The sequence below is a fragment of the Acomys russatus genome, chromosome 25 (genome assembly GCF_903995435.1).
Source record: "Acomys russatus chromosome 25, mAcoRus1.1, whole genome shotgun sequence".
NCBI lineage: Eukaryota > Metazoa > Chordata > Mammalia > Rodentia > Muridae > Acomys > Acomys russatus.
In genome coordinates this window covers 4,001,553-4,029,280 of record NC_067161.1, presented here as the reverse complement: position 1 = coordinate 4,029,280, position 27,728 = coordinate 4,001,553, and the positions used below count along the sequence as shown (strand labels likewise).

Below are 27,728 nucleotides of genomic sequence, written 5' to 3'. Positions count from 1 at the left end.
TGGTTTACTGGGTATATTCAGTTCATTTGGGGCCTGGAAGCCTTTGTTTAAAGTATCACTTTGGTGGGAAAGTGGAGGGGCAAACAGGAGGTAAGTCATACTCACCTGCTTACTCACCTGCTTATATTCGGTTATGTTAGGGCTTTCACTAGCTGGGAAGAAAGTTGTTGGCTCATACCCCAAGTCTAGCACAGTGAGTGGCATGGGGCAGATGGGTAGGTGGATGTGTGTATCTTGTTTTGCACCCTGTGTTCCAGTCCATTCCATCTTGGAAAGATGTTCTTGCTTTTGTTCCAGGCTGTAAGGAATGCTCTTCAGCCAGCCACAGCTATGACCAACAGGGGTGTGTACAGGGTAGGCTTGGCCTCAGACCTGTCCTGGCACAAAGGGGCTAAAACCAGCTTATTGAGGCGGCTACTTCACTTAGGCTACTGGGCTTGGAGCGCAGCTCTTGGTGCTGAGACCTGCCCCTGCACAGGGAAGACACTGTGGCCAAAGAGGGTTTTCCAGGCTACCCAGATTGTGCCAAACAGCACCCCAGGGTTTCCCTACAGACCAGCTTAAGCAGCAGACACAGACTATTATAGCTCAGCCAGGCCTGGCTCCTAGTGACCCCATGGCCTTTTTGCTGCCCTTGGCATTTCTCAAACTCACTAATCATTCCAAAACATGATGGGCTGTCACCTTCCCAGGCAGCTCAGCGTAAGTACACAGAGCATCCACAGGCCTGGCCAGCATACTTTCACTCTGAAGCTTTCCAAAGCATATATCTGATCTTTTAGTCTCAGATTGGAAGATGTTGTTAGTGAATGTTTTCTCTTTATCCTGAATTTTGTTTGTGCCAAAACTACAGCTTTTACATCTTGTCTCCTGGAAAAGTGTCAGTTTCCTTCGTTCTTACAGCAAACCAGATGTTCATCCATATAGAGTTATGCAAGGACCCATTACCAGGCCTGGGTCGTGTGTCTACAGCCACTCTTCCCTAGGTCCTGAGGTGTGTGGCTCAGCAGCAGGGGTGAGCCTGCTGGGTGCTTGTCCGTGTCCAGCTTCTCCCTCCTGTGCTGAGACGGCTGCAGCACCTGCTTCTTCCTCGGGTTACTTCTCCTCCAAGCTCCTTTCACTGGCCCTGCATCTAGGGGTGATTAACAGTGTGGTTGTGACAAACATAGGTGCCTCCTAATTAAGAGGTGCTGACACCCAACCCCTGTGTCTGCTGCCCCTCGTCTGGTGGCAAAGAAGTCTTCAGAAAGAAAAGTAGGGTAAAACAGGAGTGAAAGGGGCATCGCAAGAGGCACGGTTTGCCACAGCTTGATGTGAATTTTTTTTGTTTTTGATTTTTTAAAGTAACATCCAGATTTCACACTTCCTCTGTGCTTAAGCCCGGACAGTAAAAGTGTGTGAAATGAATGTATGCCTCTGACACATCCTCACCATCTCCAGCGTACAAAGAGATTTGCTGTCCCTTAGTTCTCAAGTCGCGGGTGACTTGTTCAAGGCCATGAGATTACAGCCCCCAACCCCAATTTCTGCAAAAATGGGCTGTTGAAAGCAAAGGATGCCATTGACCCTGAGCTGAAGCAGCTCTGCCCAGAAGTCAGACAGCCCGCACATGCCTGTTTCCTAGTGGGCCCCTCACTTAAAGGGACAGCCCTCTGCCCTTGGGCTTGCTTAGAGCAGTAACCTAATGAGGCCTGACAGAGAGATGAGGACCCCCACCCCCTCCTAGAACAGCAGGGCTGGCCTGCTGCCTTTGCCTAAGGAACAAATAGGAATTATTGGCTGGCCCCACCTTCCCAGCTCTCTTCCCGGGTGAGCTGATACTCTGCTGTACATGCCGTCCTGTGGAGGGGCTTTCCTGATGCTCAGACTGAGGCTGTTACAGTGACACACTAGCAGCCCAGGTCATGATGAGGGGCAGAGGCATAGCGACACACTCTGGGCCAATGCCCTCAACAGTTTTCTCCAGACCTTTCTTCTTTCCCTCTTTTCTCTGGCTCTTTCATGTGTTTGTGTCCATGTCTCTGCATGTAGACTATAACACACGTGTTGAAATCAGAGGATCACTTTGGTGTCTGTCCTCACCCTCCGCCTTGTGAGACAGGCTTTTGTGTTTTGCCTCTGTGTATACCAGGCAAGCAGGCTTGCTGGAGATTCTCCTGTCTCTGTCCCTTATTTCACGATGGGAGCACAGGGATTACAGGCCTATGCTACTGAGTCTGCACTTTGAGATGTGCAGGTCTGTGTGTTAAGGGTGCCCGTCTTCTGTACCCATCATTATCTCCAGAATTCTTTGCATCTTGCAAAACTGAGGGATTCAAACTCAGGTCTTCACTTTTGCATGCCAAGTACTTTACCCTCTGAGCCAGCTTCCCAGCCCAGCAGGGCTAATACCTCTTGCTAATGAGTAAGATGAGTGAGCATATAGATGTGAGTGTAAGCATGTGGGCCAGGGAGAGAGAAAGAGGCCTGGTAGCACCCCCAACCCTCCCTTCTCTACTGTAGCAGGGAGATTTTCCTTGTACCTCACACACAGACTTAAGCAAAGCAGAGTTGAGGCTGTCATATGCCTAGAACACCGCCGTGTTCAGGAGAGGTACCTCCTGCCACCCCCTGCCATTGCCCTGGCCATTTTCACCTTGAAACACTGCTCCAGAGTCAGCCAATCACAGCCCTCTGTGGTTACCTAGGTAACCAAGAGCATGTCTTTCCCCTTTTGACCTTCTTGTGAAGGCCTTCCTCCCTCCCTCTTTTCCCCATTATCTGTCTTTCTGTGGTTTCTGGAAAAGAGAGTCCAGATTGAAGAAATCCTTGGATTTGTGAAGTCACAGTACTGGGACGTGGTACCTGTTGTTTCCCTGAAAAGCACGTCATCTAGCAAATATTAATTAGATTGGACTGTGCATCATCCTAGGCGAGTCAAGGAATTATTGCTCTTGAAAGATCAGCATGTCAGAGGCTGGGAAGCTCTGGAATGCGGCCAGAGTTGTCATATGAAGAAATCCATGTTCTTATGTCCTGACCTTCACAGCTCTCCCAGCACTGCCATCACTTGCATGGCACTTTGGAGATAAAGTGCTTTTGGTTCCTGTTTGTCTTTTCTCTCCCTGCTTCCTCTTCTCCCTCCTCCTCTTTTTCTTCTTCTTTTTTATTGTGGTAAAATATTGGCAAATGAAACCTCACTACTTTGAAGTTTGTGAGTCAGCAGTGCTACAGGGTCCACTTATGTCTATCAGCATCATTTCCAGAACTCTTTGCTTCCTGCAAAACTGAGACTCTACCCCATAAAACAACTCCTAATCTCCCTGCCCCGTTCCTCACCTGTGGCAGCCGCCATTCTATTGCTTGTCTTCCTGGCTTAACTACTCTTCCCAGAAGGACTCGTATAAGAATCTACAGGGGCTTGAGGAGATAGCCCAGTTGGTGACAGGCTTGCTAAGCGTAGCCTTCAGAACCGCTGGTTTTATTTTATTTTAGAAAATGACACACTTGTCACTCCAGCACCAGAGAGGCCAGCCAACCAGCCCAGCCTACTTGCAAGATCCAGGGTAGTAGGAGACTCTGAATCAAAAAGGATAAAGCCAGCACCACAGCACCTGAGGACTGACACTCGGGGTTGTCCCCTGCTGTGCACACACGCATGTGAGCACACTTGCATGTGAGCACACACAGGACTAGTTACTTTTCTATGTGATAAAGTACCATGGAGACTCTACCTGGATTTCTAGAAAGATAAGAGTCCATGGTGGTGGATGGAGCAAAGGCATGGTAGCAAGGACAGGACACTGAAATCTCACATCTTGCTCCACAGCGGGAGGTAGAAAGAGCTAACTGGGAATGTCATGGACATTTGAAATCTTAAAGCTCACCTCCCTTGATATACTTTCTAAATATGAAATTCATTTTTTGTATATTTTTATACACAGAGCCTAAAGATTTTTCAGATTTATTAATCTGTTTGTATAGAGGGATGGGCGTGAGTAGTGGGTGTAGGTGTGGGTGCCTGTGCCACACAGTATGTATGTAGAGGGGTGGGCGTGGGTGCGTGTGCTACACAGTATGTATGTAGAGGGGTGGGTGTGGGTGTGTGTGCCACACAGTATGTATGTAGAGGGGTGGGTGTGGGTGCGTGTGCCACACAGTATGTATGTAGAGGGGTGGGCGTGGGTGTGTGTGCCACACAGTATGTATGTAGAGGGGTGGGTGTGAGTGCGTGTGCCACACAGTATGTATGTAGAGGGGTGGGTGTGGGTGTGTGTGCCACACAGTATGTATGTAGAGGGGTGGGTGTGGGTGCGTGTGCCACACAGTATGTATGTAGAGGGGTGGGCGTGGGTGTGTGTGCCACACAGTATGTATGTAGAGGGGTGGGTGTGAGTGCGTGTGCCACACAGTATGTATGCAGAGGGGTGGGTGTGGGTGTGTGTGCCACACAGTATGTATGTAGAGGGGTGGGTGTGGGTGTGTGTGCCACACAGTATGTATGTAGAGGGGTGTGTGTGGGTGTGTGTGCCACACAGTATGTATGTAGAGGGGTGGGTGTGGGTGTGTGTGCCACACAGTATGTATGTAGAGGGGTGGGCGTGGGTGTGTGTGCCACACAGTATGTATGTAGAGGGGTGGGCGTGGGTGTGTGTGCCACACAGTATGTATGTAGAGGGGTGGGTGTGGGTGTGTGTGCCACACAGTATGTATGTAGAGGGGTGGGTGTGGGTGCGTGTGCCACACAGTATGTATGCAGAGGGGTGGGTGTGGGTGCGTGTGCCACACAGTATGTATGCAGAGGGGTGGGTGTGGGTGTGTGTGCCACACAGTATGTATGTAGAGGGGTGGGTGTGGGTGCGTGTGCCACACAGTATGTATGTAGAGGGGTGGGTGTGGGTGTGTGTGCCACACAGTATGTATGCAGAGGGGTGGGTGTGGGTGCGTGTGCCACACAGTATGTATGCAGAGGGGTGGGTGTGGGTGTGTGTGCCACACAGTATGTATGTAGAGGGGTGGGTGTGGGTGTGTGTGCCACACAGTATGTATGTAGAGGGGTGGGTGTGGGTGTGTGTGCCACACAATATGTATGTAGAGGGGTGGGCGTGAGTGCGTGTGCCACACAGTATGTATGTAGAGGGGTGTGTGTGTGTGCCACACAGTATGTATGTAGAGGGGTGGGTGTGGGTGTGTGTGCCACACAGTATGTATGCAGAGGGGTGGGTGTGGGTGTGTGTGCCACACAGTATGTATGTAGAGGGGTGGGTGTGGGTGCGTGTGCCACACAGTATGTATGTAGAGGGGTGGGTGTGGGTGCGTGTGCCACACAGTATGTATGCAGAGGGGTGGGTGTGGGTGCGTGTGCCACACAGTATGTATGCAGAGGGGTGGGTGTGGGTGCGTGTGCCACACAGTATGTATGTAGAGGGGTGGGTGTGGGTGTGTGTGCCACACAGTATGTATGCAGAGGTTAGAGGATGACTGTGACGTGGGTTTTCCCTCCCACCTCTTCATGGGTCTTTAGGATTGAACAGCAGGCTTGTGTGGCCGGCACCCACATTGCCGAGCCATCTCCCCAGCCTCTGAAGATACTTCTGTAGCATTCTGTAAATAAAGTGCACATGGAGCCACTTTACGGGTTAGATTTAAGAATGGCTTGAATGTTGCTTTGTTGTATTAAAGACTGTGCTAGAGAAGGTTAGAAACATGATACTTTAATTTTTAAATTTTTTGTAGCAATTAAAAAAATTTTTTTAGCAAAACAAACAAAAACAACCCTATTTCTTGATAAAGGTTCTTAGGCTAAAAGTCTAAAAGTAATCTTTAGTCCCCAGCTGACTTCGAATTTTATGTGGTTATTTTGTTGAGCATTTGTTTTCTGGTGATTCTAGGATGGACTCAGGTCATTGTGTGCCTGGGCAGGTGCCCCACCTGACATGGGCTTCCTCGCCCCACCCCCACCTCCACCCCTGAGCTATGGACTCTAAATGTTCTCATTTTACCAGTGATCACGGGAGCATAAAGTTCACTGTAGTCTTCTGCACTAGTGAAGTGTGTACTCGTCCTTTCGCTGGGCGTCTGATGTGAAAGGACCCTGTGAACAGGCTTCTGTGTGTGACTGTTGGCCTTGCAGGGATGCCATGGCTGGCAGGCTGGCAGAAGCAGGCTCTTTCCATTTCACCTTCCCCTCGTTCAGTGTCTCCTCCTTTGGCTCAGACTTCCTTTTCCTCTTTGCTGTCTTCTTTGGCAGTCACCTCTTCGGGTCCAGGGATTTCTGGAAGCAGTTCCCTGCAGATGGCTCCTGCCACTCTTCCCTTGTCAGTGGCAACACTTGTCTCTCCACCAAATAACTCGTGTTTACTGTCCTGCTGTGCCTTTGTGTGGTCTTTACCACCTGCAACTGCCTGGGATCTTTTCTTTCCTTATAATAAGCTTTACAGATGTAGGGTTGGTGAAGATCTTTTCCCAGTCCGTAGGCTGTCGCTTTGTTCTCTGAACAGTGTCTCCTGCCTTACAGAAGCTTCTCAGCCTCATGAGGTCCCATTTATTAATGGTTGACATTAAGGCCTGGGCCGTTGGTGTTCTGTTCAGGAAGTTGTCTCCTGTGCCAATATGTTCCAGGCTCTTCCCCACTTTTTCTTCTAAGTGACTTAGTGTCTCTGGTTTAGTACTACTCTGCTATTAAAAACAAGGAATTCTCGAAATTTGTGGATAAATGGATTGAGCTAGAAATGATCATAATGAGTGAGTTAACCCAGAAGCAGAAAGACTCAAATGGTATATACTCACTTATATCTGCATACTAGCCCAAGGGGCAGTCCCACGAAAGCCTTCACTTACCAGGAAACTGGGACAGAGGGGAAGGCATCCTATTGGGACTCTAGATGAGAGAAGCATGGGAGAATAGCAAAGTAGAAGGATCCAGAGGGTCCTAGAAACCTACAAGTAGAACATTATGATAGGCAGATTTGGGCCCAGGGGTCCCGTTCAAACTAAGGCACCAGCCAAGGACAATATAGGCAGTAAACTTTAAACCCCTACCCAGATCTAGCCAATGGACAGAACATTCTCCACAGTTGAGTGGAGAGTGGGATATGACTTTCTCACGTACGCTGGTGCCTCACATTTGACCATGTCCCCTGGAAGGGGAGACCTGGTGGCACTCAGAGGAAGGACAGCAGGTTGCCAAGAAGAGACTTGATACCCTATGAGCATATACAGGGGGAGGTAATCCCCCTCAGGAACAGTCGTAGGGGAGGGGAATAAGGGGAAAATGGGAGGGAGGGAAGAATGGGAGGATACAAGGGATGGGATAAACATTGAGATGTAACAAGAATAAATTAATTAAAAAAAAAAAAGCTTTACAGCTTTACTGCACTTCAAGTGCCCCAGCGTGTGGGCCTAGTGTTCCAGAGAGAGGGCGTGGTGCATTCTTGTTACAGCCGTGCCAGAACTGCTCCTTCAGCTGGCCTGAGAGACCAGCAGGCAAGGTCCCAGGTGAAGACTGCTTGTTTGTTTGTTTGTTTTCTTTGATCGTTCATGGAGCCCTCAGTGACAGGACTGCTTTTGAGATGGAGCAATGGCTGTGCAGAGCTGACCATGTATGCCAGGCCTCAGGACCTCCCAGGTGCTTACTCACTGAGTTCCCTTTGAAAATGCCCATTAATAGATCTCTTCATTCATCATGTATATTTTTACAGAGACTTTGCATTTATACTGGTTTTGAATATATAGTAGTAGTTTTTCAAATGTTTTCCTTAACATAATTTAAAATTTAAGAAAAGTCATGAAACAATAGTATAAAGAATACTTATTTACCCCTGACTCACTTTCCTATTTTCTGTTTTTGAACTTTTAAAGTATTTTTATTTGAGTTCTCCCTCCCTCCGCCACCCTCCGCCTTCCCACCCCCTTGCTCAACACACACACACACACACACACACACTCTGCACAGTTGTTGGAGGGATAAGTCATATCTCATGCCCTTTTCCTTCTAAAACCTCAGTGTGCATTTGCTAAGAACAAGGTGTTCTTGCCCCATTACCATCAGTCCATAAGCTCTTCCCATCTATGTTCCTGTTGTGTATGTTGGCATAAAAATGTCCTTTATTGCACATTCTAAGCGTGTACTTCCTTTGGGGGGTATGTGCAGAATTTCGCCAGTGTAGTATAGCACAGAACAGCTCCAAACTCTTGGTCTTCCTGCATGGGACTCCTGTGTTGATATTGAGATGGTAGTGGGCATGCTTCATGACACTGCTGGCATTTGTGAGGAATGCGGGTCTGCTTCTAGCAAAGCGGTCCTCATTTGATCCCTGTCTGATTGAGAGTTTGTCTTCTTGGCTGAAATGTGGATTAGGTGACACTGTGTCCTTCTCAGGATGTCACATTGGTTATCGCTCTGTTTCCCAAGCAGTATTTGTTTTGGTCACTTGATTAAGAGCTGGCTTGCTTCTCCACTGTAGACTTGCTCTTTTCAAGCTCTCCACAGCCCCTGGGAAGACACTCGTAGTTCCTGCACCTCTTGAGAATTCCCCTGGGTTGGGCATTTGTGCTAATGCTCGCCTGGCCCAGTGTTTACCGTGATGCTTACAGCGCAGTGGCTCTGGCGGCAGCGCCTTGTCCATGTTCCGCAGCCAGCCTTGTCACTCCACTGCAATGAGGTCCCTTCCTCCCGGCCAGTGATTTATCACTTAACAGCGTGGACTCCAGTTTTCAGTGGTTTATATTCCATTACTATATTTAATTACTCTGGTGCTTAAATTGCCCCTGAGTTGGCCCTAGGGAATTCCTTCATGCTGGCTGCAGTGTGTCAAGTCCCTGTCGGTTTGGGGTCAGTTTCTAACATAAGAAAATACTTATTCCGTGCTCCTCTCACATCTTAGCCCTTCCCTGATGCTGGCCATTCTCTGAAAAGCGCTGCCTTCTCTCTGTGGCCGATAGCTTGTGTGACTTGGATTTAGACCCTGAACGGCCTTATTGTTGGGGACTGACAGGAGGGTCATAGGGCTCACTGGTTGCCAGTCAGGGAGATCTCAATGGGGTTTGGTGAGCGGCTGGGCGCACAGGGTGGCACAGCCAGGGTTTTAGGTGCTAGGATCAGGTGCTGCTGGCTTCTCCTGCCACGTTTCTCAGGTGGGGAACAAGAAGCTGTGCTAGCTTCCGCTGCATAGAGAACTATTGCACTTCAGGGTTGTTCTTTCTCAGATTTGGTGGCCACATTGAGAACAAACATGCAGATTGCATGTGTTTTATTTCTGAAGTTCCAGAATTCCAGGAAGGGGCTCTGTAGTTCCCGAGTGACCATATGGGCAGACAGTTGGTATTTACCCACTTTTACCTGGAATAGCTCTGTGCTCAACTGTCCACCATGGTGCCATGCCCTGGGAAAGTCCCTTCATATTCATCTTTATGGCTAAGGATGTGGCTCAGTTGCAGAGTACTTGCCTACATTCACCAGGTCTTGGGTTCTAACACCAGCATTGCAAAAAGCAAAAAGTTACTGAGTCACTTGAACACTTGCCTAGGACGCCGTGAGCTGGATTGTCTTGAACTCTTCTCTTGCTCCAGAATCCTGATGCTGTCCAGGGAAATGAAAGGCTGGAAAGGGGACCACTGTGGTGTGCTGGCTTGTCCTTCACACTTGGCACTGAAACTTGCTTCTGTGACCTTGCGGAGTCCTGAGAGCAGTATTCCCACCATGTCAGCCAAACAGGGTGGAGCTCTGCCCAGGGGAAGTGAGCTCATGGCATGCGCAAGTTGGGCCTGGGATCACCAGGCAGAGGTTAGAGGCCAGAGCCAAGAGGAGGCCAGTGTCATAGCTTGGTAGTCCTCACATGTCTTTGGTGACATTCCATATCAATAAACACAAACTGACACAAACAAAATAGAAGCATGTACCTCCCCCAAACAAACACACTTATTATAAATTATACGTATTCTCATCATCATGTTAAGTTAAATACAACATAAAGCAAAAAGAACAGATACTTTACGGATAAGAAAAAGACCTACCTAGCAGATCATCTTGCACCTCTCTCTGGGGAACCCTGAGATGACTAGGAGGGAGCCAAGTGTTGAAAAGAACTGATAAAACAGCAAGGACAGAAAAAATGTTGCCAAATACAGGGCTGTGCCATCTCCCTGTTCAGCCATGACTGAGTACTAGCAGTTCTGTTGTCCACTTAGTCGTCTTCTGTGACCTGACTCTCTTGTGTGTTTCTTAAATTTAGCCTCATTGCATAAAAGAATAGGCTTTTTCTGCAGCTATAATTGACTGCCAATGCCTATAAGATACATACAAAACAATCCAGAGGGAATTCTTGTCCACATACTCCCTGAAGATTGCTTGTTGGTCCCTACTCGTGTGATGGGGGACCTCCCTGTGGGAGACTTTGATCTAGCATCTGGCTTCAGGTTTGGTAGGGAGGGCGGAAGGCTCCCCAGAGTGAGCCTCCAGAGGTCTTGCTCCCAAGGGAACATGTGTGGGGTTGCCTCCATGCCAGACGCTGCTACAAGCACATCACACTAAGAAACCTTGGAATGAGTGTGGGGGGTGGGCAGACATCTCCCTGTGAGAGAACAGATCAGTTGTAGACTGTCAGGCTCTGGACCACTCTACCCTGCCATAGCTGCCTCAACCCACTGCTGCTCCTGTCTGTGCTAAAACTTCCCATATTGTACTGGACCCAGGCAGTGATCCATTCACATAGTCAAGAGATGCACTGGTGCTGGGGAGACAGCTGTGCTTGTGAAGCCCATAGTGGAGGACAGCCAGGAGTAAGCAGGTAAAACAGAACATCAGTGCTGCTGGGCAGAGACGCTGGAGAGGGAAACAGAAACTAGGTGAGGGTTGGAGAGGACACGTTTGCTGTGAATAATTCTAAGTAATTTATACAAATAGGGCTGGGGGCTATAGCTCAAAGGGCGTTGCTAGTATGCCCAAGGTCCCAGATATGAGCCCCTGCACTGCACTGACAGCAACAGCAACTTCCTGTGGTGACTTCCTTCCACAGTGCCAGTGTGTGTGTTGGCTGTGATGTCACAAGAAGGCTACTTCCAATCTGTGGTCATCCTCTTCAGAACACACAGCCCCAGTCTAAGGATTGGGGGAAAATTAGACAAACTCTAGTCCAGGAGTTCTGGTCAAGACCCTACACATTGCTAAGTTCATCAACATCGAGGAAAATCCTGAAAAACTGTCATGGCCCAGAATTCTGAGCCAGCAAAATGGCTTGATCTGATGAAATCCTGGGAAAGAAAAGGGCACTAAGGAAAGGAGTGAAGTCTTAACAAAATATGCAGTTTAGATTGTGCTTGCTTAAGAAGAGCTAAAGAACAGAACAGATGAGGAGAGTGACCAAAGCACTTGCAAGGAGGTGACACTTAAGCTGAGCATTGGAAGGCATAATGAATAACAGCCATGTCTGAGAAAGTGTGAGCCATTCGAGAGTCAGCCAGCAATAAGCCTAACGTGGCCAGAGTAAGGAGCCAGCAAGGCAGAGAAAGAAGGCCAAGGAGTGTGATCAGAGGTGGAGAGGGCCAGTCCTGGGTGGTGTCAGGCCGTGGTCTGCGCCCTTTAGGTTTCATCCTGAATGTGAGGAGAAGGCATTTGGAGTTTGGAACACAAGAGGGACATGATCTTCCCCCCTCCTCCCACTTACTGTCGCTTGGATCTGTGTGAAAAACAGTGAGGACAAGAGAGGGAATGGAGGCCATCTAAGAGAGTGCCTGTGCCAGCAAAGACCTTAGGGGAAGGGTCCCCAGCATAGGGGATGATCAGCACCTGCCGAGAAAGTCCTCTCACATGACAAGGACCCTTGATGGAGACATCAGGAAGCCTAGCATCACTCTTGACTCCAGATGTTTCTGTTCTGTGGTCCTTAATGTTTGTGAAAATAAAAACATACACCGCACCTTTAAGTTGGTTGCTGTAAGTTGCTCTTCCACAGTTGGAAAAACAAAGTGAGGTTCCTAACTTGCCTCTGCCTTCCAGAGGTTGTGAGGGAAGGGGGAGTGTGGCCTCTGCCTGCCAGAGTTGTTTCTAAAGTGCAGAGCACTTCAGAGCAGTCCAGTGAATTAGGTAAGGACTGGGTAGCCACATGTTCTGTCTCCTGAGCTGCCTCCAGCCCTTTGGGAAGAAAATGTGCTAACAGTGGAGTCAAGTGTCAAGAAATAAAATGAATGACTTCCTTGTGTGTTTGTCCAGGTCAGGGCTGATGTCTTGGGGTTGCTCAGATGGATGGACAGAGGTGTTGCCTACACGGTTTCTGCCCACACACTGCTGGTGTCCACCCTCACTGTTGAGACTCGCTTGATGTCTGGGGCACTTTACACATGCGTGATGTAGAACTTGAGGAGGATTCTGAGTCTCTGTTACTGATGCCAGCTGGGCTCACCTATCTCCATATTGGCTTCCAGAGATTGAGATGGTGATCATGGAACGTGGCAAGCTGTCAGAGCTGGCCGCTGCTGGGACCTCAGTGCAGGAGCAGAACACCACAGACGAGGAGAAGAGCGCTGCCACAGGCTCAGAGAGTGCACAGTGGAGCAGGTGAGCAGCTGGGCATTGTGGGAATGCCTGGACACCCACTCAGCCTTGAGAAAGGGTAAACACCTGCCCACCAGATGGCTATTCTGCTCCCCTTTGTTCCCTGTGCTTCAGCCTCCAGCCACTCAGAGCTGGAGCTGATGGGATGCATGAAGGAAGAAATGGTCCTTGACACATCCTCATATCCTTTATGCTTTGGGAATGTGGCCAGGATAGGACATTACCACTGTGGAACTCTTGATAGCTAGGCTGGTCTAAAGGATGTAGACCATTCCCAGGAGGACTGTCTCATGAGTCAGGCATTGGAATTTCCATCTCAATCCTTGATTGCCATGCTTGCCCATACCTGTGAGGCCTTTGGCACATACTCAGTGTGATTCAGTGCTGCCTTCTAACCTGGCCCATTGCCCTGACACTCACCTCAGAAATGGCTTATAAAGCTGATCTTGAACCTGGCCCTGCATATTTTCCACAGTCTTACTGAAGTTCATGAGCCGCAGCATAGGGTTGCTCCCACAGTCTGTAGTAAACTGCTAGAGGGCACCTTCATTTTAAGATTGTTTCCTCTCCTGTTAGGCAGCCACGCCACATATGCCTCAGCAGCAGCCTTAATCTGTAGGTGCTAGTACAGGCACAGTGACATGGGCTCTTGAGCTCCCTGTGGCACACTGCCTTCTCAAAGCCTCAAGATGTAGCCAGGAATGCACTCCATCCACATACATAACTCATTTGTTAACCCACTTTAAAGCACTGAAGCACACTTATTTTCAGGCTTTTTTCTCCATATCTTGTTGGTTGGTGGATGGGTGGATGGGGCTGAGGATCTGAGGATGGAGCCCAAGCCCTCCATCAAGTAGGCCAGTATGCCTTACCCTGTTTTCTTCTTCGTTTGACAAGGGTTCGGTTGTCTAACAGGATTAATGTGAGAGCAGGTTTTCGGTTTGGTTAGGAAAAAACAACAACAACAACAAAGCATTGGCTAACATATGGTATGGGTTGTCAGTTGTAACCTATTACAGTTTTGCTTAACAAAAAGTGTGACCCCTGAGCTCTGAAAATGAAGAAGGTCATTGTAAGCACAGAAGAGATGGGTTAGAGGCATGGCCCAGCCTTAGTTGGAATGTGAGTAATTGGAAAAGCCACAAATGACAAACAGTAGAGGACACTTAAACAAATGAAGACTCTGTGCTCACAGACCACTAGCTGTTCCTTTTTCGTGACCCTCTGGTGGTGTGTTCAGATCTTTAGGATCCAATCATGATCCTGAAACAGTAACGCTCGTAGCTTTGTGAAAGTGAGAAGACGACCAAGATGTTTTGTTTGATTATTGGACTTAATGACTTCTTTTTTCCTGCAGTTTAGGGAGCAGAGGGGTTTTCTTAGGGTTTATTGGATTCTTTTTAACCTTGGATGACTAACTGGTAACTGTGACCACAGAGCTTTCTAATTAGCAGAAGCTGACTCAGGTGCCTGAAGCTGGGCTGCCTACAGGCCTGTTATCTGTGTGTCGCTGAGGCTGAGCCAGCATCCCTAGCACTGAGGGTGAGGGAGGATGACCATTTATTCTCCAGAGAATCCCTTAATCTTGACATCACCCACCATAGTGAGGACTGGAGCTACTGTGATTTTTCTTGCGTACACTCAGGGCCAAGTTAGACACAAAATCCCCCCGCCCCAAAAAAAAAAGTTTTGTTTTGAGACTATCTTAGTAAGTAGCTCTCTCCAGCTGGCATGGAACCCACAGAGTTCCACCTACCTTTGCCTCCTGAATACTGGAACTAAAGACTGTGCATCACAGGCCCTCCCCAGCAACCTTCAAAAGATAAGGAAATTATGCACATCAGAAAACTGAAAACTCTTCACAAGTGCAAAGAAGAATACAAGCCAATGATCCCAGAGGTTCCTATTTTAATTATCTTTTTCCATCCTTTTCAGTACCACTTTTCTGGGACTTCTGCCCTCTTCACTAGCTCATACCTGTCTTGTTTTATTTCACCTTTTTGCTCTCTAGTATCAAACCCTAGCATCTTTTTCACATCGTTCTCCTGTTAGTAAACAGATGCTTAGTGACTTCATAATATTTCATCTCACACATAAAAGATAGGACACCCAGCAAACCTCCCTTAGTTATTGTGCTTGGTTATTTGTACTATTCCCAAGTGCAAATATAATCCAAATTGCAAGCAGCCGGTTTACACAAAATGTTTTGCACTTTATCCTGCTCTTACATTTAGCAGAGTTACTGCCAGATGCTCACAGAACACAAATCTACACATAACAGAGCTTTGGACTTGTCTGATTGGAGGAGCACCATTATAGGCACCAGGAAATAGAAACTGAATGACACTGTCCTCTTTAAGATCTTCCCTTTAATTTTTGTATGTCCCATGTTTATTTGAAACATGGAAAATACATTTTTACTTTATTTTCATTTCTCAGCTTAATATTTTGTGTTGATGCATTATGGAGTTGGGGACCCAAAACGAGGATCGAGGAGTGTAACTCCATGGTAGAGCACTTCCCCCCACTCCCTCTCCAGCACCGCTCATCAAAGGCCCAAAACATTCACGATGCAGCAAATGGTCTCCTTTGAATAGTCCTATTCGCAATCTCATATGGTCCATGTTGTTAATACCTTCCAGGTAGGAAATACATCCTTGATCACTCTCTGGAGACTTGGCTTTCTTGACCTCAGCCTGCCACACAATGGGCAGCCTCAGATGTGACTAGAGCCCCGTGCCCCCAGGCCTGCCCTGTGCTTATTCTGCTGTCTATTATTGAAGAGTCTTGTCAGGCTAGACCCTACCTTGGGAAGGGCAGCATTTGGGATATGGATTTTCCCAGTTATGGCCACTCTTTATATCTTACCCACAGAGCACGGAAGGTGAGAGACCTCACTATCAGTTCTTCTAGTCAAGGAATATTGGCACAAGAAATTGCTGAGCCAGGACACTGCCAAATGAAATCACGGAGTTTCCTTGAAATATTAAATATAGTAATCAAATGCAAGTGCTGAGGCCCTCCAGTCAACTTCCTGGACTGAAATGCTTCTGTGCAGTTGGGGAGGTGGGGCAGTTAAGGAACTCACCAGAGGGTTTGGAGCAAGAAGAACCAGACCAGCATTTGAACCCAGCAGTCTGGGTCCATAGCTGTGCCTTTAAACTTATCCATATTGCTGTCTGTGCCTTGCCTAGTAGTATTGCTCTATTGTATCGTCCTGTTTTCTTCTTCTTTCCATCTTTCTTTTAAAGTACTGATGTATACCTGTGCTGTGTCTGCCAGCTGGCATGGGAGTGCAAAAGAGCAGGGACTTTGTACCTATCCTCTCTAGAGTCTGAGAGAGAGACCCAGTGAATGACATCAAGTGACTAAATGATCTATTCCTTGGTCACCGCTCCCCCCACAGCAGCTTTCCAAGGTTAGAGCCCGTCTCTCACTCCTGCAAATGTGTTCCTGATGCCTGACTCTGGACCAGGCACCATACCGCATTCACCACAAACTAGTGGCCTTAGAGTCCAGGCCTGTGAGAGGGAAAATGTACACTGTGTTGGGGCTTACAGACCTCTCCTCTTTCCCAGACCCTTCCTGGATATGGTGTACCATGCCCTGGACAGCCCTGATGATGATTATCACGCTCTCTTCGTGCTCTGCCTCCTGTACGCCATGTCTCATAACAAAGGTAGGCGTGCTCCTTCCCTGCCTCGTGCCTGGGACACAGCATGTGCTCTGCAACACCCTTCCTCTTGACAGATGCAGGGGAGGGAGGGCACTTTGGGAAGGAACTTCCTTTCTGGCCTCTGGGGCTGCCTACATGTTCTTCTTCAGCCTCGTTACAATTTCTCAGGTGTTTTTTGCAGACTGAAGCCACAGGCACTGGTGACTCGGGGGGGGGGGGGGGGATTCAAGTGTGGGCGTCTAACCCAGTGAGGCCAGCTTCCCACTGTGGCTTTCTACAGACCCCTCACTGCTTTACAACTAACCTAACCAACGACCACTTTCCTGACATTAGAGACAAAAACCAGTCAAATTGGAACCTTGGTTTTGCTATTTATAATACGTGATGGTGATGCTCTTGGCGTGGGTTCGGTGCTAAAATAGGCCTGGGTGGAAGCATAGGTTTCGTTTCTGAAGAGAGGTTCTCCAGCCTCCCTTGTTCAGGCCGTGTGGCCAGGCCACAGTTCCAGTGGCACTGACAGCTCACTGGCATGCACCGGTCCTCCCTCAGCACCCAGGGCTGGAAGCTGCTTCTGATGCTGCCCATCTGGCTCCCCACAGCCAAGTTTGGAGACATCCCTCAAGAATAGTCACAAGAACTGAGTTGGCACAGATCGACACACAACGTCAAACAACATTCCAGGAGGTTTATGTTAAGCTTGTTGGACTAGGTAGAAGTGATAGTTAGAGTCATTAAAGCAGAACCGAATGTTTATTGATTCTTAAACCATTAGTCTTGAGATTTAAATCAGTTGGCAGCACAAGAACACCTACTGGCAGATGCCTCCCCTCTGCTTCGACCCCAGCCTTCATCTCCCAGGGACCTTCTGCAGCAGTTTCTCCCATGGCCTCTAAGGAAGCTGCGCACGCTCCCTCAGTTAAGAGGACAACCAGCTGCGCTGTAGCCATCAGTGTGTGGCCTGTGGCCTGCCCTTCTCTTGCCGTCAGGGATTGACACAGTGCTTGATGACCTGAACTTCTGATTCTCCTAAGATAGCTGAAGTACAAAGATTACAGGTGTGCACCATCACTCCTAGTTTAGGCAGTGCCTCAGCCTCGTCTGAATTAGATTAACACTCTACCAGCTGAGCTAGATCTGCAGTCCCCACTGCTAAGGAGTTTTGTGTCTGTTTTCCTGAGTGATACTGATCTGTATAGCTTTGTGCAGTTCTCTTATCTGGATGGACTGCAGTTATGTACCTCAGAGAGCAAACTGGGAGGCAATTCATCCTCCTTGGTTTCTTGGAAGGTTTTGAAAAGAAATGACATTATTTTAAGGTAGTGCACACATTTAAACCAAACACTTAGGAGACAGATGCAGGCAGATACCTGTGTTCGAGGCCAGCCTGGTCTACAGAGTGAGTTCCAGGACAGCCAGAACTACAGAGAGAAACTCTATCTTGAAAAACCAGAAAAAAGAAGAAAAACACAAACAAACAAACAAAACAAAACTAGCATCATTTCTTCTTTAAATGTCCTTTGAACCAGTAAAGCCATCTAGACAAGATATTTTCTTTTTTAATTAATTAATTTTTTACATCCCTACTGCAGTTTCCCCTTCCCTTTTCTCTCCCCAGTCCCTCCTCACCTCCCCTCTTCTCTCCCCAGTCCCTCCTCACCTCCCCTCTTCTCTCCCCAGTCCCTCCTCACCTCCCCTCTTCTCTCCCCAGTCCCTCCTCACCTCCCCTCTTCTCTCCCCAGTCCCTTCTTACCTCCCCTCTTCTCTCCCCAGTCCCTCCTCACCTCCCCTCTTCTCTCCCCAGTCCCTCCTCACCTCCCCTCTTCTCTCCCCAGTCCCTCCTCACCTCCCCTCTTCTCTCCCCAGTCCCTTCTTACCTCCCCTCTTCTCTCCCCAGTCCTTCCTCACCTCCCCTCTTCTCTCCCCAGTCCCTCCTCACCTCCCCTCTTCTCTCCCCAGTCCCTCCTCACCTCCCCTCTTCTCTCCCCAGTCCCTCCTCACCTCCCCTCTTCTCTCCCCAGTCCTTCCTCACTTCCCCTCTGCCTCCCCCACCCCCATCCACTTTTCCCTTCAGAAAAGGGCAGGCCTCCCAGGGGTATCAACCAACCATGGCATATCAAGTTGCAGTAAGACTAGGCATCTCATTGCCTTTTAAGACTGGGCGGGCACCCAGGAGGAGGAGGAGGCCCCAAAGACAGGCAACAGAGTCAGAGGCAGCCCCTGCTCCCACTGTTGAGAGTCCCTCAAGAAAACCAAGGTGTAACAACCAACTGTTACACATGTACAGAGGGCCTAAGTCAGTCCCATGCAGGCTCCCTGGGGGGCAGCTCAGTCTCTGTGAGCCCCTAGGGCTGTGCCTTAGCTGACTGTGCAGGTGTGCTTGTGTCCTTGACTGCTGTGGCTCCTACAGCCCTTCCTCCCCTTCTTCCACATGATCCCTGAGCTCTACCTAATGTTTGGCTGTGGGTCTCTGTGTCTGTTCCCGTCACTTCTTGGGCGAAGCCTCTCTGATGACAATTGGGGTAGATACCAATCTATAAGTATAGCAGAATATCATTAGGAATCACTTCATTGTCTTTTTCTTTTTCTTTTTTTTTTTCTTTCTTCTAGTCTTGTTTGGTTTTATTGTAGGTCTCTGCACTCTCCATCCTCTGGGACCTGGCCCTCCAGGTAGTGTCAGGGATGAGTTCTATCTTGTGGAATGGGTCTCAAGCTGGACCAGTTGTTGGTTGGCCACTCCCACGATTTCCATACCACTTTTACCCTAGTACATCTGGCAGGAAGGACAAATTGTAGTTTGAAAGTTTTGTGTCTGGGATGGTGGGTTGGTGTCCCAATCCCTCCACTTGAAGTCCTGCCTGGTTACAGGAAATAGCCAGTTCAGGCTCCGTGTCCCTCATTGCTAGGAGTCTTAGCTAGGGTCACCCTCATAGATTCCTGGGAGTTTCCATTGCACCAGATTTCTAGCTCATCCCAGAGATGTCCCCGATTCCAGTGAACAAGGTATTTTCTATGAGGAAAAAAATTTTTTTAAAGTTTTGAGACCAATTATGTAGCCTGGCTGGCCTCAGATTTGCAGTCCCCCTGCCTTCACTTCACAGGAGTGTTCAAGCACACCCAGCTGAGGGAAAGTTTTAGCACTGAGTCTCTCCGTGGGGATGTTAAATTGCTTCTTTCTTTTGAGTGGGTTTCAGTGATTCACATCTTTCAAAGAAGTTGTCCTTTCATTTAAACTGTGCACCATGCAGCCTGTTGTTCTGTACAAAGTCATCTGAGCATTTGTTATATATATTTGGTCTTGTTTTCTATGTTGCTTTAATTAGGAGAATAAATTCACCTGTATATACTAAAATATATAGCACATTGCTTTTTTCCTTAACTCTTTTATTAAGATGTAATTTTTTAAAGTGGGCAACAGAGTCTTGCTATATAGGCAAGAACTTGAACTTGTGATCTTCTTGCCTCAGCCTCCCAATGGCTAGGATTGTTATGGGCCGCTATCAGATTTACTGAAGTATATTCAATGCATAATAAAGTATGCTTATTAAAGTATACAACCTTATAGGTTGAGACAAAAAATCATGACAGTGCACATAGCCATCACCCCCAAATTTCTTCATATTTTTCCTTGCCTCTCATACCCTACTCCCTGAGCAACAGCCACCTGCCCACTCCCTGATACTATATAAATATATATTGCATTTTCTAGAATTCTTTATAACAGAATCATACAGTATATATTCTTTTTATATGGCTCTTCTCAATCTGCTTAATTATTTTGAGATTCATAGTGCCATGTGTCTTAGGGTTTTCATTGCTGTGAAGAGACACCATGACCACAGCAACTCTTAAAAAGGAAAACATTTAATTGGGGCTGTCTTACAGTTCAGAGGTTTAGTCTTTTACCATATTGGAAGGAAACATGGTGGCACACAGTCAGACACGATACTGGAGAGAGTTCTACATCTGGATCAGCAGGCAGCAGGAAAAGAGAGCCACACTGGGTCTGGCTTGAACATCTTAATCCTTAACGCTCACCCCTCAGTGACACGTTTCTTCCAGCAAAGCCACACCTGTTCTAACAAGACCCCCTAATAGTGCCACTCCTATGAGCCTACGGGGGCCATTTCATTCAAGCCACAACACCATGTCTGTTCATTTCTCACTATTTGTTGAATAGTATGCCATCATATGAGTGTTCCCTAATTTGTCTGTCTGTCTGTTCAAGATTTCTGTTGTTTCCAGGTTTCTGTATTCCAGCCAGAGCTGCTCTGAGTGTTTGCATGTTTGCATTCAAGTCTATGTGGGCATGTGTTTCCTTTTCTCTTGGAGAAATGCCTAGGAATAAGATAGCTAAGGTGGAAGTTATATGTTTGTCTTTTAAGAAAGCTGTATAGGCAGTTGTTGTGGAGTCCACCTATGTTACCAGCACTCTGTAGGTGGAGGCAAAAGGATGGTGAGCTGGAGGTCAGGGCTGCATATTCTCCATAACCTCTGGCCTCTATTAGATGTCAGACACTGTGGTTAATATTGGGGGTCTATGGGTTGGATGTAGCTCAGTTAAAGGCAAGAACAGGTTCTGGGTTTTGGATTAGTCATCATCAAACAATAACAACAAACAAACAAAACCATTATGGGAAGTACAGTGACAAACCAATTAGATACTTTTGCGAACCCTGCAATCTGTTAAGGAAGGCAGACAGTAAGCTACTAACAACTGGGGATGGCTATTCTACGTGGTGAGAAGTGACCCAGAGAGGTGTCAACAATCTTGATGAGCTGGTGAGCGTGGTAGGGTGGGGGGGGGGGGAGATGCAGATTGACAGGGATGGACAGAATCAGCATGGGCAGAGACCCATCCTGACAGGGTGCTGACCACACAAGGCCCAAGACTGCATGCCACATAGTGGGAAGCTCTGGAGCTTCTGTGAACCAGAGCTATTTACTCTGCAGCCTTCTTGAATGTTCACCGAGGTTGTTACTGCTTCCATTTACCTCACATCCCCTTACTCTAAATGGCTGTGTCACAGGGTTATGATGCAGTTGGAGAGGTAGCTCATCGGTCACGAGCACTTGCTGCTCTTGCTGAAGACCCAGGTTTGATTCCCAGCCACCACATGGTGGCTCACAGCAATTCATACTTCCAGGGGATTATCAGGCACAGATACATGCATGCATATAAGCATAACATCCATCCATACACAAAGTAAAATAAATAAATACCAAAAAAAAATTAAAGATGTTCAGGAACAGTTTCCTCAGGGTGTTGTTGAAATCAACACATTACAGAACATGTGTGCTAAGCAGTGTACTTAGGGGACATTGGCTTGATGTTCCACATACAGACACTAGGCGGACCAAGGCACTGGCCCAAGCAGCATCTTTGTAGTAGGGAAGGCCGACAGAAGGTGCCTGTAGGAGTCAAGGATGACTTCCTGATTATTCTCAGAGTATAGGTTCAAGGAATAAGCACTTAAAACGAAAGCTGGCAAAGCGCAGAGCCACAGCATGCACAAAGCCTGGAACAAATCTGTCAGTGGTCACATTACACTAGGATGGGAAAGCAGCATGCATCAAGTCAGATGCTTCAGGAGGCCAGCAGGCTAGAGGCATCCTAGGAGGAAGCACAGTGACCCCACGTTGTGTTCTTATGAGCCATGGTGCTGTAGAAATGCAGATGAGGTAGGAAGTCTCATACCTACTCTGCATCCCTCAGCATGGATCCTAGCAGTCCAGCCAGAAATCATAAGCCGTGGGAGACGCTGGCAGTATGAGGATCGGTGAAACCTAACCGTGCCCCACGCAAGGCACTGCTGAGTGAACCGGGGCTAGTCTGACCAGTCTCATCCAAGTGAACAAGAAGAGAAATCAAGATGGTGGGGAAGGGAAGACGGAAATGAGAGGGTAGAGCAAGGAGTGGTGGAGCTAGAGCCAGGGACTAGCCAGAAAGCTCAGGGAAGGCCTAGGCCAGGACAGCTCAGAACAGTCAGAAGAGTGCCACTGACTTAACCCTCCAAGGGAGAAGCAGGCTGCTCCAGGCAACGGGCCTGCAGGAAAGAAGTTACACATGCTCTGGGAGCAGGCCGTAGGCCAAGGGGCTTGCAAAGAGATTTCAGGTTTATCCCAAGTGGAGTAGAAACCCCTAGAGAACTCCAAAGTAGGGAAATGCCCTCAGGGAGGCTAGAGGGATGGCTTGTCAGTTAAGAGCACTGACTGCTCTTCCAGAGGAGCCAGACTGGATTCCCAGCACCCACATGGGGGCTCACACCCAGCTGTTAACTATGCATGTGGTACACAGACATGTGCAGGCAAAACACACATACATATAAAATAAATAGTTTAAAAATAAAGGGAAAAAGAAAGGAAGAGAATATTCTTCGATGCAAGTTTCCAGAGGAAACTCCAGCTGCTAGATGGAGAGCAGATTATTCGGAGTGGGGCATGAGCTGCTGTGGAGAAGCTGAGTGACTCATTAGGAAGCAGGGGAGATAATGTGGGCTGCCGAAATGGAGCTGGAAGATCTGTGGCAGGCTTGGCAGTCAGAGCTGTGGATGGGCTGGCCATCCGAGTGAATGTGAAGGTGGTGGGTCAGTGGTGACCCCCACAACTGGCTCAAGTACCTTGCACTAATGGTCAGTCAGGAAGATAGGAGAGGCTCAGGCTGGGGACAGGGCCTCCTTCTGATGTGGATGGGAGCTATCTGGGTGATGACCGAATCCCTGACTCCTGAGGCTCTGTAGTGTTCAGAACTAGTGACATTGGGCCATTTAAACAGGCAAATTAAAGAAAATGAAAATTAAGTTCGACACCAAAAAACCAGCTCCTTAGGGAAGCTGCTGGTGGAGGGGCCAGGCTGCCCCACTGGGTGTGCCAGTCTGACCAGTGGGCACAGCGGGTGTGCCAGTCTGACACTGGGCACAGGGCCTGCCTTTGGTGACTTTAAATGGTAACTGCTTGGTTGGCCGGCTTTCTAGTTAGTTCCATTTGATTCCAGCCTCTCTTTTCCATATCCTTTCCCCTGAAGCAGGCCCCAAATCAGATCTTCTCCTCTTAGTAGATATTTTTTCCCCTTATAAGACAATTTCAACCTAAAAGCCTTGTTAATAGGAACCAAATGTGAGCTCAAGTCTTCCAGTAAATCTTAATAGGTGAGATACCATGCCGAAGCGAGCAGCCCACAGTGGGAAGGGTTGCCTGATGAAGGGAGGCAGTGCCATGATTCAGCCAGGCCACTAATCAATTCTGGTTAGTATCTGTAACAAAAGCCCAGTCTTCGCCTTCGGTCAAGTCTGAGGAATGCATGTGTTGAACAGCCCTGTATTACCAGGCCTCTGCAGTTCACCCACTCTCCTCCCTGGTGCCCGCTGTTTACCCAGGAGGCACTTGGGCTTTGAGATTTATTTTGTTTCACTGAGAAGTTCCTGGAACACTACCAAGAGGTACAGGAAAGCTGGAGAGTGGGTGACGAGGTTCTGGAGATGAGAGCTGCAAACACCACACAGATCTCAGCTGTCACAAGCTCAGAACAGGAAATTCATTGGAAGCTGACCTAACAATCTGCTTAGCTCTCAGAACAGTTGATCAAAAGTTTGCCAACACTGGCAGTGCCTCCGAGACTACAGCCAGGCAAAACCTGCTGGTCACAAGAAACAGAAAACTGAGTGCATATCTTCGCCTGCTCCTGTCTTGTCTTCGGTCAGGTCTCATCTGCTTACTCTTTGCTGAGTGTCTTCCACCCTTGGCCTGAGTGTGCACTGCAGCTAAGAAGGAAGAATCTATACATCACAGTCGGGATGGAAGCTTAGGCACCAGCTACAGTGTGAAGCCGTGCCTTGGCTTTCTCCTCTGTGTCCCTTGAATTAGTGAATTGGGGTGACACATCTGTGCACCTGTACGGATTCCCTCTATCCCCCACCCCATCCTGACCATTGGCAGGAAAGGACTGAAGGTTCACATGGCCTGCTCGGAGACAGACCTTGGTGGGCTGTGGACTGCATATTAGTGTTTCTTTGGAAAGTGTCTCAAGGCGCTTTGGACTTAAGCAAATAGGGCAAAATGTTATTCCAGAGGCTTATTTCAGACAGGAAAATGACTGGCAAAGATGCTGCAGTTTGTTTACCACAGAGCCTGCCTTTCTGTAACTGAAATCCGTGGCACCCCTCCCTAACTGGATCTCAGCTACCTTTGGAGTCACCTAAAGATGGCCCCATGAGAAAGTACAGAGTCACTCTGAACCTTGAAATCTTCACCTGAGGCAAGGGGTTTGACTTACAGTGTGGCTCTGAGACCCTTCCCTGGCAGAGGGCCAAGAAAGAACATGACCTCCGAGGCCACAAATTTTTTTAGAAAGTCTAAGGAAGGCTAGAGCAATCCTAGGAAAGAAATAAAGGGCCTCCCTATGAAAACTCAAGCCCGGTCTCCAACTTTCCTACATTCTAGGGGGAATCTGTTAAAGTTATTTTTATAAAACTGTGTTTGTTTCTCTTAGTTCTCTCTTAACCTGGCTGTCACACAAATAATCGAGACTCTGTTATATTTGCTTAATAATAAGCTCCACGGCACAAGAACTGAGCAGTTACTAATCTATTCTTAACCCTCCAAGCTAATTTGGCTTCCTCCCTGAGTGCATCCTAGCAATGCTTGCACTTGTAGCTTTCCTGCTTCCGCTTCTTCTCCTGGTCTCTCTGGACCCCTCCATAGCTGAATCCCTACTTCTGCTTCTAACTTCTTCTCCCCTGGAAGTCCAGCCCTATTCTCTTTCCTGCCCAGCAGTGGCTATAAGCTGCTTTATTGTCATACCAGGGGACAAATGGGGAGCAATTTACACAACATTGAGATAAGAGACTCTCAGAGCAATGATTGCAGCCAGATATGGGGGTGCAGAAATCAGCATCTGAATTACGCACGAGCCTTATACCTACAGGATCCACCGCTGGACCTGTCACTGTCCTCTGTAAATTGGAGAAGCTGATGGTTTATCATAAGTGCAGGTGTGCTAGGGAGGAAGAATGGCCAGATTTTGCCCAGAGCCACAGAGCAGCAGTCCTGTCCTCTATTTCCCACCATTCAAGATGGAAGGAAGGAGAGATATGGGGACAAGACTGACACCGCGGAAAGTAAAGACCAAAAAGATTGGGTTGCCATGTTTTCCACATAAGCCAGAATTCTTCCTAGTCAGACACTTAGCATCAAGATGCAGAATCCCTCTTCCAGGAATGGTGCTTAGAGGCTACTCAGAATGGCCCAGCGTTTGACACTCTGTCATATGCTCGCCTACAATACAGCCTCTAACAAAACTAGGCTGGCAACAGGATTTTGGTTGGTTGGTTGGTTGGTAGGTTGGTTGGTTTTGGTTTTTCGAGACAGGGTTTCTCTGTGTAGCCTTGGCTGTCCTGGACTCATTTTGTAGACCAGGCTGGCCTTGAACTCACAGTGATCCACCTGCCTCTGCCTCCTGAGTGCTGGGATTAAAGATGTGCGCCACCACGCCCGCCACCACACCTGGCTGTGACAACAGGATTGTTTACCTGTATACAAAGAAGGTTGGGAAAACACTTAAATCCGTATGTGGTATGTACCCAGGCAGATTTCAAGGCCTAAAGTCCTTATAAGATTGTCTAAGACAAAGGGGCATGTCAGTAGAGCCTATGGTGGTCTCATGTGTGCCAAGTGTGTCAGTGAAAGTATCAAGCCGGTTTTCCTTATTGAGGAGCAGAAAATCATTGTGAAAATGTTGAAGGCACAAACACAGAGTCAGATGGCAAAATAAATATGCAACGTTTTAAGTAATAAAAGTCAAGGCTTGGTTAAAAAAAAAAAAAAAAAAAGAGATGCAGAATCCACCAGGTGAGCTTCAAAGGCACACCACCAGCCCTCAGGCTATTCCTTTCTCCCCACCCCCCCAAGTCATTTCAACAAAGGAGAACACTGCTTCCCGGCATCAGTGCTGTGCGCTAAGCAGGCTTTCCTCAGGAACCCAGCAGTGCCACTCCCGCTGTTCTGTCAAGGTTCTCCATGAAGCAGTACCTGGTACTCAAGGGTCCATATTTCAAGAGTTCTGAGAAGTGTCACCTCCCCCAACTAGAATAACAGGAAAAGCCATGCTTCAGGTGTAAACAATCCACAGGGGGCTCCATGCTTAGGTTAAGCACTGTGTTTATTTCTTCAAGTATTTCTCAAGTACCGTGTCAGTTGAGAGGACCGGAGTTAGCAGTGTCCTGCCTTTGGCTGGGATCATTGTCACAAGACTGGCGATATCCTGCCATCCCAGCTCCTTTGTCCACCTGCCTAGGCCAAAGGGCTGGATTCAGCCTCTCCTTGCTGGTGCACTCGCAGTAGCAGGCCTGGCACCTGCCCCGCTCAGCTTAGAACCTGCCGCCAGCCTGCAGCTTGTTGTGGTCACCAGTGAGAGCTTAGGGCTAAGCATGTTGGGGCCTCGTATGTCTCATCTCTGTTGGCCTGGGTCTGTATCTGCAGGGGGAAAGTGCCCAATGTGTGGCTGCCCTGACATGACACACAGCCTGGGCAGAGAAGGGCAGTGACTTGCTCTGTGGGGAGAGCTACTGCTTTTCTACTTCTGCCTCATCTGTCAGAGGTGCCATCATTGGCACCTGGGCCATCCTCAGCACTGCTAAGTGGCTACCAGCCCTTGTTTCTAATAGAGACAGAGTAGGCCTTGGGCCACAGTGAGTTTAGTCAACCGTCATTGGCTAGAATGTGAGAACACTGTTCCATCTGATTTTCATAGTTAATAGAAAATAAATGTTTTGTGTGTGTGTGTGCGTGTGTGTGTGTGTGTGTGTGTATGCATGCATGTATTCCTGTAGGTCTAGGAATATGTGTGTACATGTGTTTGTAGACTAGAAACCAACCTTAGGTGTTCCTTAGGCACCATCCCCTTGTATTTTGTGACTCGGTCTCTTGCTGACCTGGAGCTCACTCACTGGGCCAGGATCTCCCCAGCACTAGAATTATTGTCTGGGCTACATATTGTGCATGGCTTCTAGCAACTGAACTCAGGCCCTGATGCTTATACAGTAAGCACTTGGCCAGCAGAGCCATCTCCTCTCCCTCAGCAAAGGTATATTCTAATATGTCTGTGCATGTTCAGTGTACACAGACAGAAGCTATACCAAGGCAGTGGCCAGCCTGACTTCACTGGGAAGGAATATGGTGGCTGGAGTTGAGGGCTCCCCCTCCAAAGAGTCTCCAGAAGGAAGACACCCACTGAGCAGCTTTGCCATGGTCATTTCTTCTTTCTCATTCCAGGCATGGATCCTGAAAAACTAGAACGCATCCAGCTCCCAGTGCCAAGTGCAGCTGAGAAGACCACCTACAACCATCTGCTGGCTGAGAGGCTCATCAGGATCATGAACAACGCTGCCCAAGCAGGTACCCTATCTTGGGGAGTTGAAGGGAACAGATCCCTAGACAGGCACCGTGAGCCCCAGGCTCCAGATCTGCTCTTTGGGAGAAGCTGGGCACTTCTCAGCCTTTCCTTTGCCCCATCTCTGCCTTCTGTTGGAA

General features: G+C 48.2%; 1 protein-coding gene across 8 annotated transcripts in view; it reads left to right on the top strand.

The window, feature by feature from the left end:
- Nucleotides 1-27,728, top strand: part of Clec16a (C-type lectin domain containing 16A) — a 188,686-nt gene that overhangs the window by 46,431 nt on the left and 114,527 nt on the right. For all 8 annotated transcript variants that reach the window (XM_051168138.1, XM_051168139.1, XM_051168137.1 and 5 more), the window contains 3 exons: nucleotides 12,400-12,532; nucleotides 16,108-16,208; nucleotides 27,471-27,593. In XM_051168138.1, coding sequence (XP_051024095.1) covers nucleotides 12,400-12,532; nucleotides 16,108-16,208; nucleotides 27,471-27,593 — 357 coding nt within the window. The remainder of the gene's footprint in view (nucleotides 1-12,399; nucleotides 12,533-16,107; nucleotides 16,209-27,470; nucleotides 27,594-27,728) is intronic.